This window comes from Antedon bifida, chromosome 11 (genome assembly GCF_963402885.1).
Source record: "Antedon bifida chromosome 11, ecAntBifi1.1, whole genome shotgun sequence".
Taxonomy (NCBI): Eukaryota; Metazoa; Echinodermata; class Crinoidea; order Comatulida; family Antedonidae; genus Antedon; species Antedon bifida.
The window spans coordinates 17,158,223-17,170,463 of record NC_136236.1 but is presented as its reverse complement, the minus strand read 5'-3'; the positions used below and the strand labels follow the sequence as shown (position 1 = coordinate 17,170,463).

Sequence of the window (12,241 nt, the reverse complement as noted above, 5' to 3'; positions counted from 1 at the left end):
ATATTTCCTTCCTGTCTGGAGGCTGGTAGTCTGCTACCAGTAGATCAAGGGTGTTGCTGTGAAGAAAATTGGTTAAATGGTGTTGTTAACATACATGTTGAAAACGTCCGCAACCACATATAGTTCAACAGGAATGCATTTTGTATGGAACTTTGTTTCTCATTGAGAAGAACATATCCATATTTTTGTTTTCCTTTTTGTTCATATTGTGATGTTCTTTTGTTGTTGTTCTATTGTATTGTTTTGTTGTTATTATTGAGCCATTGATGTTAATACAATCAAATCTTCAACTGTAACATTTTGTTGGCATGAAGGTGGATATCAATTACAGAGAACAGCTGAAATAATGTCTCCTTGTAGCTTCTTTTTTGTTTATTAGTGTTTTATATTTAATAAGGTAGGAAATGTATTGTTCCAATCAATTTCCTTTTACATACTGAAAAGTCTATACCATTGACAACTTCCTATTTTTTCAATGATTTTATACCACCTGTGTTTTGAAGGTATTGGTTAGTTGGTCTAGACTTAATGTTAAAACGTGTATATGTTTGTGTACAATATGCATTGAGTAAAGTTAGTATCCATCGCAGACTGCAACGGTTGTTTAGATTTCTTACTGTTTTTGTACATCTACTGTAGGTACAGAACCCAAATGGATAATCTGTATTTTTTCAGAGAAGTTTGTTATAATTGTTGAAAATAAATTTACAATGTTTGAAATGCAATTACAATTCAATTCTTTACTAGTACTTATATTAAATATATAATTATTTTTATTTTGCAGAGTGTCTGTACATTTTCAAAATGGGAGAACATTTCTTGAAGCTATTTTGGAAGGTTGCAGTCGCTTTTGTTGTAATATGTCCAGCCTTATCACAAAGTTATGTCAAATATAAGGATCCTGCAGGCAATTTCTCCACATTAGTTTATGATAGTGAATCAGAAAACATATTTATCGGAGGCTTGAACAAAGTTTATAGACTTGATGCTGGTGACTTAAGACTAATAGTTCAAGGAGATATTGGACCAAAATTAGATAATCCAGAATGTCCAACGCCACCCCCTGCAGAGTGTGCTTTTGAACGAACATTCAGGAATAATTCAAACAAATTGTTATTACAGTTTGGTGATAGAATTATCTCATGTGGAACTGTTTATCAAGGAAGTTGCGAGTTTTTGTATCGTTCTAACCTAACAATTATTGGTGAGTCGGTTAGTTTGCCCGTGATAAACACAGATGGAAATAGTGTAGCGATGATTACACAGAATCCGGCTGGTGAATCAAACTTATATATTGGAACTCCAGCTGATATTGAACCTGATCTACCACCGTTCACTACACGTTCTTTAGTAGATTTTGATGTACAGAAAAACACACTGCACAAATCACAGAAGAAAGCATTAAACAATCATATAAGACAAGGATTTAAAATGGATTTTGTGCATTCATTTAATAGTAATAATATTAATTATTATGTTGTTGTTTATGATGAGAATTTTGCACAAATCACCCCTAATTACCAAACATACATTGCGCATCATTGTGAATCTGACCAGGGCTATAAAGTATCATATATTGAACTGCCTCTTGTTTGCAATCATAATGGCCAGAAATACATGCTGGCCCAGTCAGCTTACTTGGCGAATAGGGTACCATCTGAGCCGAACACATCATCACTCATACTTGTGGTAACCTTTGGAATGTCCGTAAATGGTGCAAGTTCAATTCCAGAAAGAAAATCTGCTGTTTGTGTATATTCTTTGTCGGATAAAATAGAATATTCGTTTTTGAATGCATATAAGGAATGTTCACAGGGAAATACAACATTTAAAACCGTCCAATGGGCTGGACAAAGTCAGCATACTTGCGAAGCAAATCTGTTATGGGTAAGAAATGTTCACACGTAATCATATTATAGCTTTGTCAAGAAGACATGTGATTTACCATACAGTAAGTCATGGGAATGGTTAAAAATAATTGATAAACCTCGCAAACATCCAAAAAAACATATCAAACCACATTGAATCAACATAAAAGTGATGTGTCAGTTAAAGGAAAATTTTATTTTGTACAGAAATGTACAGAAAGCAATACAATTTAGATAAATTGAATAAATAAAAACTCATTGCACAACAAATCGTCAACATGATCTGTCAATTATGGGTGCAACTCTTCTTAAGCATAGCCTCTGCATAAAACAAGTGTTATAAAGGATCAAGGATTTGGTAACAAAAACAAAAAACATCAAATAGGAACCAGATTTTTTCCAAATTCCTGTCTGTCTTACATTATTTAACAAGAAATGTTTAAATTAATTATTTTAGGCACAACTTCTAGTAGACGAGCCAGTGCCCTATTGCCATTACCTTGAGCAGATTCCAGACCTTGGGGGTAATGCCCCAATCGTAGCAGATGCTATTTATCAGGAGGACGACACCCTGTTCACATCAGTCACGTTTCAATACGTAGACGAGGTACAGGAAAGTGTGATATTCCTAGGAGATGACAAAGGTGATCTTGTGAAGGTAAGTTTTTCAAACTGGTTTCTACATGGGTGTTATGCAACAGGAAGGTAAGCTGGTTGCTGACTGACTCGGGGTGCGAAGATTGTATATGTGGAACTCCTGCATGCCTCCCAACATTGGTACCAGCCACATAACAGTACATATAAAATTTATAAAATTGCAAAATATTGTTAACAAAACCGAACAATCATAAGAAAATTATTTACAGTTAAAAATGTTTATGCGTACATCATATTAAAGCTGCCTGATATAAGATGGCAGAGCTGTCACAAATGTGTTAAAATTAAAAAAAGAATTTTCTCTTTATGATTTCTGTTTGTGTAAACGTTTGTTGATTTATAGATTTTTTTCATTAAATGGATTTATTTAATTTCTTATAGCTACGATTGAATTCATTGACATCTGCTCAGAAGTATGAGACGAAAACAATAGATGCTGGCAGTGCCGTTATAAGAAATGGCCTGATGTTGAGCAAAGATAATGATTCTATATACGTTACAACCAAACAGCAAGTATGTTTTGATTTGTTTACAGTACAGAAAGAAATTACTGCTTCGTATCTACGCGTAGCCTTTCGTAGCCTACGCGTAGGTAGATCGTAGGTCATTGTTCTCTCCTACGATGTATTGTTCGTAGCCTACGATGTATTGTTTGTAACCTACGATGTATTGTTTGTAGCCTACGATGTATTGTTCGTAGCCTACGATGTATTGTTCTCTCCTACGATGTATTGTTCTCTCCTACGATGTATTGTTCGTAGCCTACGATGTATTGTTATGATAATTATCTAGGCCTAGGCGCGCCTACGTAGGGTGGTTCGTAGGGCTAGTAAACACCATTGTTATCGCCCTTAGAAGCATTGACAATGCAGACAAACAATGTATTGTTTGCTAATTAAAATCCTATCTAAAGATAGTAGACGTCAATTTTTGTAGCCGCCCTACGTATCGGTTATCCTAATTTGAACGGAAATCCGCCGACGAAACGACATCGGGCCGGTGGACCTCAGCTCACGTAGAGAGAGTCGAGGCTAGCCTGTTTCGGCGGCCTACACTAAAAATTATTTAATCCTACCTTGGAATACCTACGAATTATAAAAACGACACCTAACCCAACAAAATATATGCAAAATAAATATAAATTCCATATTAAGATTTAACATAGGCCTGGCTTAGGCCTTTTAAAATGATTATGACATGTGTAAAGAAAAAAGCTCGAACAGAATTTGGAGTGGAAAAAACATGTGAGCAGTTTCAGAGAGAGAGTATTATGTTTCATGTCATGTGACACAAAATCCAGGTACACGATCTTATTAATCGTCGTCAGACCGGCAGCCACCCTCTTGTACTAAGTTAAAAAAAACACGTGAAAGATTGCGGTAAAGCAGAGAGTATCGCGTTTCATGCCATGTGACCAAAAAAAACTAGGTCTGTATTAATTACGGTCTTCTGTCGGCAGTCTTTTTGAGCGACCGATTGAACGTTCTGATACTATATTTAGAATGAATTGTTTACGATCTTTTTTTTCTCGGCATCGTTTCTGGATGGACTGGACGTTCGCTATATTATTATTATTAGTTGGCCTGTTCGTTGCGGTTCACCTGTGTTGGATCGTGTCTCTACGTTTACATCATGGGAAATTTATATTCGCCGTTGAGTAGGTAAACACGCACGAAGGAAAAGATTACGATTAAAAAATATTATTTATTTTTTAGTAATTTACAACTTGGTCCTCCGCCAGTTAAATTTAACACATTAATTTCACACCTTCTTAATTACTTTACTAAGAACATCGCAGGGTTGTTTATATAGGTTACGAAGTTCAGAACGTAGCTCATTGAAAGTTGTTTATTGAGGTTACGAAGCCAAACAATGGAAGCTACGAAGCCAACAACGTAGCCTACGTTCTATCTACGAAGCTACTTCGTAGGTAAAGTTGCAGTACTTTCTTTCTGTACTGTATACACCATAATTTTTCAAATGTACACTCTTGTTTATTTTCCTTTATGCCTTCTAGTTGAGTTAGAAAAAGTTAGGTGCGTTTACAAATTTAGCAAGACTTCGGAGTCCAGAGCTCACTATGCAAATTTGAAAGGTACACACCTGTCTTGAGGGCTGTGTAGTGACCATTCAGATAAACAGAGGGTTTTATGCAAATTAGTTAAGTTAGGTTTATGCAAATTTTACTTCAATGATTTTCTAGTACCAGCAGTATGTTTCATGTGCTTTAAAGTTTACAATCTAGGATGCGGCATCACCACATACAGTAGGCAAGGTTTAGGGTATGTGCTACAGTGTGTATAGTATTCTTTCTTTGCCATGTAGGACAAAGTCTTTCTTACAATACATTCATTCTCTATACGACTTTACTCTATTGATAGATTGATACACAAGTTTTGGCACAGACATGAATTTTAAATATAATATCTGGTTAATTGAACATAAATCAAATATGTGTAACAAAAATCATGTAGAAAAACATGGATTTCCCTTAAAACTTGGCAAATTTCTGATTTACAGTATAAACCAGATAGACTTTTTTTCAGTGGTTAGGTAGTTTAACCTATTGTAAAAACATGTCTGGTGACTCCCTAGCAAGTGGAAAAAGTTGGTGGGTGCTTATTTTCAACATGACCATGTAACCCAAATAAAAACAATTATGAAACATAGGAGAAACTATAGATCCATAACTATTGGAATGCATTTATCAATAGACATTTTCTGCCCGCACCTGGCCTTTTAAGGCCTTAGGATGATACAAAGGATGGGCTCTCCACATGCTTTCTTTATTAAAAAGACCATTAGCATATTATGTCTGTCTTTGTACAAAGGTTCTGTATTAATAACACTAGGTCATGCAGGACATTTTAGCTATACATAGCCAGGAAATGTATTCCAGGTGTTTAAAATAAGATGCATTTATTTATCATCACACACCTGATGTCACACGGATGCAACATACATGTCCAATAAAAACTAGTTGTTTTTTACAACTTTAAACAGCATTTCAGTTCCTTCTTAAGTATGTTCTGCAGACCATTAAGTGGCCATCTGCACATGGATTTAGATGATAGCCTTATAAACTTAATTCAATATCCTTGCTTGTTGTGCTAATTCATAGACTGCCATACAGAAATCTACAGGAAAATGCTAATAATTAAAAACATGCGAGAGATTGTTAAGCACAAAGAATACAATGCAAAAATAAATCCCTTCTGTGATTTTTCGAATAACAATTTCAGTATGAATGAATTTGTTCAGTTACAACAGCTTGTGTATGCATGTCTATTTCGTGCCTAGCTTACCTGGAAAAACCGATAATGGCCTATACTCCTTAAAGAGCAAGATATGACTAAAAAATTAGAAAATTCATTCAACACCCTTCTACATAAATGGTATAGTCCAAGGAACATTGTTGGTTTGTGTATGAATAAAAGAGATGCTCACAAGCAATCTATTAGACATGTGAACACCATATGAATAAAGAGAGGCTTACAAGCTGCCTGATACATGCGAACACAGTATGAATAAAGAGAGACTTACAAGCAGCTTGAGATATGTGAAAACATACGAGCAGCAATCTCAGACATGTGAAAATAGTATGAAAAGTTAGCTCATGAGCAGCCTGGAGCGTGTGAACAGGGTATGAATAAAGATATGCTCATGAGGAGTTTGAGACATGTGAACATGGTGTAAATAGAATTTAAATAATTAATGTTTTTACCAATTGTTTTCGAGTTTAGTTCTATAATAAACTTTATCGCCCACACTGGATTCCTTTCAGCTTTCAATTGATGTAATTCTCCTAATGGAATTAAACATAACAATAAATATAGGACTATGATATCTAAAGTGAATGTCACATAGCGTTTTACACGATCTAATTTAGAGCAATTAACGTGTTCAGTGAGACGTAAACAAGTTCAAATCTGGTACAGACATCAATGTTTAAACACATGTTCTCATATCTACCATTTATTGATTATCGTTTTTTAGCATCATTCATTTTAATTTCCTTCCTTACTTGCTAAGAACCCACCCTCTCCACCCTTTATCTGGAATTGGAAAAATAAGAGTTTTGAGATTGTTTGATTTTATAATTCATATCATTTCATTTAATGAATACAAAAAATGTTAATAAAGTGAACTTTTATTCAATTAATCTGCTACTTCCATATTGGAATGCCAAAGGTTATACAGTAGGCCAGTGAAATAGGCAGGATTTTGATGCAGAATACTTTAGAACAGTTCTTATACATAGATGGAGCACACTATATAGTAACGAGTTGGATTTTGATTGCACATATTCATCAGCCTATCGCATCGCAATGCTCAGAATGTTTTACAAATAGCTGACCATGCAATAGTATACCTCTACTTGTTGAAATAGGAGGAACTAATGCACGCCATGTTATATCAACCAATCAAATGGGTATGGGTCTACACTATCAAAGTAGTTTTAAAAAAAAGTGTGATGTGTCCAAATATGGTAGTGATATGATGTCATGTACATATTTGGGCACATCACATTTTTTTGTCACATAAAATTTGATAGTGGGGACAGAGCTTTAGATGTGTTACAGTACTTTGTGGAATGTGCGAAGTTGTGCTCAACTTTTAGTATCTTGAAATATATCTGGGTTACATTATATGCATTAATTAGGTAGGTGGCCATAATATGTGTTCATTGTTGCCAGTGTTCTGTCAGTCTGTTTATCATTGTATTTTCAGTTATAAATTGTTATTATAATATGAAGTCTGTCTGTCTATTGTTATATTTTAGTTGTTATTGTAGAAGAAGATTGATTATATTAGGTTAAATAGGTAATTAATTTTTGCTGTGTAAAATGATTGTATTTTAGTGCTTATGTGTTTCTAGCTTGTGTCGTTGGAAAATGAGAAAAACCGTATGTTAGAATTGGGTTAATTATAGTGCTCATAGGTAGTAGTAATTCTATATAGTATTATACAGTATGTGTATTCTATTGCACTATTATTACATTGAACTAAATATCTGGGTTGTGAGTGCTTTTCTACCATGTTGAGAATGAAGGAGTTGCCATCCAATTGGATTTGATCATGCTAAGAAAGTCTAATGGCAGAGTGCCTGCATGCCAAACAAAAGTTGGAGATCGGACCCTTGATTTGGACGGAGAACTTCTTTTTCCACTTTCCAAGATTTTCTAATCTTTACCAATTACTTATTTAATTTGAGCATTTTCAATAATGAACTATTCTTTCTATCTATCTCTTCAATGTTCTTGGGGTGACTCTCAGGGGTGACTAAGCCTCCAAATCCCCACTAAATGCAAACAGGACAGCCATTAGAAACTTAGGGTATGATTAAAATTACCGAGTTAATATCTATTCTGAAGAAGTCAATTCAGGTACCTACCAGGAACATTCAAAAGCTATGATATAAAACCTCTTTGGCATATAAGATGCCCTGTAGAATTGTTATATCCCAGGGTGCACCATTGAGATTCGTGCAAATGTCTGAATTCCTCACTTGGTCAAGGTTGTGGCCTAATGTTGACCTTGTCAATTCAATCATATGATTATGATTTTACCTAAATTACATCATCTTTGGTTTTCTCATTTCCTTATATACTATTTACAGTGGAAGCAATTACAAATATCAAATGTTTGCCAACTTTTTGTTGTCAACATGGGATGTAGTTTGTATTATGTAATAACAGGCCTACATGATTCAATCAAATGAGTCCTGAGCCACAAACACCAATAATCTTAATTAGCATAGACTTAAAGATGTAAACGAATACATTTCAAACTCAAATTATAAAATCTTTTCATTTTATTTACGATATCAAGTAAATAGTATTTTTTATCTCCCACAGATCCGAGCATTCGCAATAACACAATTTTTTTCTCTTAAAATAATTAAATAACATTGCTTTTGATATGAAAAGTATTTAATTTAACATTGATAAATGAAAGTGAAATATGATACCGAAATTCAAAATTGTTATTGATAGTTATTGAAGGAATAAGAGATTATTCTGAAAAACCCAATGCAAGGAGTCTAATAATTAAAGATTTTATTACATACAGAATCTAGGACTATCATTTAAACTCTGCATTTGTAAAAAATATGAGAACTGTCTGCCTTGCTTATTTTCTTTTTCTTAGAAAAAAAAAAAGATTTTGTATTAAGCGGACATGTTATTGTTTAAATTTAATTCATTAAAGTTGGCGACTTTTGTTTAGAAAGAAAATATAACTTAAAGATGTTGAAATTGATAATATTCCTGGGTGAGTTTTTCAAAGGTTGATATACCCTACTATAATGCATAGTTCTGAAAAACTTTGTGCTCAAATGACTTGTAAAATAACAGTTTTACACACATATTCACACCTACTGTAATGCACAGTTCAAAAACACATTGTGTCCAAATGGGTTTTATGATTATTTATATAACAGTTTTATCCACCTGGCTTGTATAATAACAGTTTTACACTCATATTTACACCTACTGTAATGCACAGTTCAAAAACACATTGTGCCCAGATGGGTTTTATGATGATTCATGTTTTAGTTCATGTCTTTCATCACCTGTGGTATCGGCCATAAATTGTTCTGAAATAAATTAGAGGCCTGTTCACACTAGAGGACCTTAATCCAGATCGGGAACTAACCGTTAGCCTAACTGATCGCAGTCTGTGTGAGAACGCCCGATAGGATAGCTCAATCCTGCTTGGCCAATCAGTATAGATTATTCAGATCTTAGTGTCTATGTGTGAACATGTCCATAATGAAAATATATTCCTGCTTGGCCAATCAGTATAGGTTATTCAGATTGTGATCGCGGTTAGGAAATTGAAGTGTGAACGGACTTTCCTATCTCGATAATAATAACGGTTAGTGTCTCTGTGTGAACATATCCTTAATGAAAATATATTCACAGTAAATGTCCATGGAGATTTTCTTATGCTAGTCTTTTATAACATGTTTGTGTAGTAGGTTTTGCCATATGCTGTAATATTTTCAATAACAAAAATATATTTAGAATATTTGACCGAAGGCTATGAAATTCCAGGGTTATCGTTTACGTCAACCTCAGACAGCCCACCAAAAGTGATTCCAAGTATTCGTGATTGTCAATACGTAGCAAGTTTGCCCGTAGCAATTTGACTGCATGGTATTAAGTTTCTGCTATGTTGATAGTAGTACAGTACAAAAGTTTTTTAGTATAATGTCCTAAAATAAACAAGAAAGATATTCCAGAGATAGGAAAATGTGTGGAAAGAAGGATAGATAGATAGATAGAAATCTTTCTTTATTCTGGATATTCATTCAATATTTGTACATTGTTCTTCCTTGAAGTCCAGTTAACACTTACAAATTACAAATATAAACAATAAAAATGGAAAATTATGAAAACGTTTTTAAAGACTACAATATCACAAGAAGCAAGAGAAAAATACAGTTAGATCAAATTTTTAAACGATTGCAAAGTTAATGAATTTATAGAGCTGCGAATATCTGGTGAAAGATTATTCCAGAGTTTGACTGAGCGGTATTGAAATGTTCTTTTACCAGAATCATTATGCCATTTTGGTAAGACTAAAGTGTTTTTCGATTTGCTTCTTGTATTTAAATTGTGATAATTATCAATAAAATCATAAAAATCAATTAGGTAATCGGGAACAGTACCTGCTAAACATTTAAAGGTCATTATAAGAATATTATGGTCCCATCGTTGAATTATATGTTTCCAATTGAGGATATTGTATACATGTGCAATATTTATGTTATGTTTACAGTAATTGTAGAAGGTCTCAAATTTTCTTATTTCTCTGTAAAACACAGAAATGCATAAGATTTCATTTCATGGCTAAAAAAGAAAAAACTAAAAAAAAAAAAATTCTGTACATTATATTTGATTATATTCTCTTATTCTTAACAAGATCGCAGCTGATAACATTTAAAAATACCTGCTTTTGTCTGAATATCATTAAAACACTGATATATTTTAAGATTTTGGATTGATTTTGAGTTTTGTTGAAATAAAATATATAATATAAAAAAAAAAATAAAAGAACCATCAAACAGTGTGTTGGACGTTGGACTACTGATCACGAGATCGTGGTTCGAATCCAACTCTAGCCGCATTGCTTGTATCCTTAGGCAAGATACTTTACTTACATTTGCCTCTCTCCACCCAGGTGTATACATGTGTACCTGGTTAGATCAAGACACAACTTTGCGCTGATTACTAGCTGCATTATGTGACTATATTTCCATATGTGTTTGATGCAAAAAATGACCGGGGTGATAATGTTCACCGCTTAGAAGTTTCACAACATTAGGCGCTATATAAATCCAGGATATTATTATTATAACCACCACTCCTATTTCCTTTATCCAATTGAGATCACTGATATCAATAAAGCATATTATATTATTATGACAAGATTTTTATTGTGTCATCATCTAAACTAGTGTGCTTATCCGAACCTTTGTAATCCAGGATATATAGGCCTTAAATCCAAGGTTGAAGTGTAAATAGCATGTGGTTTGCCAAAGTCTGCTCTTAGGTCATGTGAAAGATTGCTTGAAAAATAATGCATTTGAATGAAGGAAATCGCATAATTCTAACTTCACAATATAGTTTAATGTAATACTGCAGCCCATAGTTTAGCCCTCCAACGCTGGGTAGTTGGGGCTGCTCATGCTCTGGAGCCCTTAAGCTCGGGAGTTCCTAGGTTTTAGCCAGTGAGCGCTGATATCCGTTATGCCACTGCTGGCGGTTTGATCTTTTTTTTCTAACGTACTCAATTTAGAGACTTGGCTGGCTAACATGTAGGGTACTTTCTATTTGTGGTCGTTGCCCGAACCTTGAAACCATAAAAGCATGCCCCAACTTCTGCATATGCGACAATGAATTGACATGACCTGGTTAGGAGGTCTGACATCCCAAATGACAAGTGTACAGCCATTATTGGACATGTATCATGCATGTAGTTGTATTGGGCCTTTTATTTAACCGAGACAGATGAAACCTGAAATGAAAAAAAAATCCTCAGTTTAACTAGAAATGATGAATAGTCCAAAGGGAAGAAATATTATATTGATATTCAAACTTGCCAGGATATTAGAAAATTTCCTGATATTTGATTTGTAATCAGTTGGAAATTACATTTGTTGAATACATTAAAGATAAGAGCCAGTATCCTAAAGTAAAACTTAAAAAGACATTAGTACAGTACCTGCCAGCTAAGGGTAATTTGAATATATTGTAGGTTTGGAATATAGGTCGCCATACACTGAGTCTAAAATGTATTATAATGGATTTTGAAATACAGTCGACTATGCTAATTACCAGATTTCCTGGAATCTGGACACTCTCCCAAAACCTGTCCAACCAACCAAAAATGATTTTGTACCAAACCATTGGCTTAACGTACTCTTAAGGGCCCTCCAATGCTGGGGAGTTGCATTGGACTGCTAATGCTCTGGGGCCCTTTAACCTCTGGGGCCCCTTGGTTTAGCCAGTGAGTGCTCATAGATGTTACACCATTGAATTTCTGGAAAATCGGACATATTAGACCCGCTCAAGGTTGTCTGGTATTGGGTGAGTTGTAGTGTACTATGGGGTGTTTTTTTTTTTCGGGATACTATTTATCTTGGCACCAAGATTGAGGACAATAATAAATACCTTTACCTTCTCAACTTGTGGACAGATTATTTGTCA

At 34.2% G+C, this 12,241-nt stretch overlaps 1 protein-coding gene across 3 annotated transcripts in view; it reads left to right on the top strand.

Moving 5' to 3' along the window:
* LOC144855278 (plexin-A4-like) overlaps positions 1-12,241 on the top strand; it is a 103,704-nt gene that overhangs the window by 32,605 nt on the left and 58,858 nt on the right. For all 3 annotated transcript variants that reach the window (XM_078713087.1, XM_078713086.1, XM_078713088.1), the window contains exons 2-4: positions 785-1,887; positions 2,326-2,526; positions 2,907-3,038. In XM_078713087.1, the coding sequence (XP_078569213.1) occupies positions 805-1,887; positions 2,326-2,526; positions 2,907-3,038 (1,416 nt within the window). In that variant the 5' untranslated portion in view covers positions 785-804. The remainder of the gene's footprint in view (positions 1-784; positions 1,888-2,325; positions 2,527-2,906; positions 3,039-12,241) is intronic.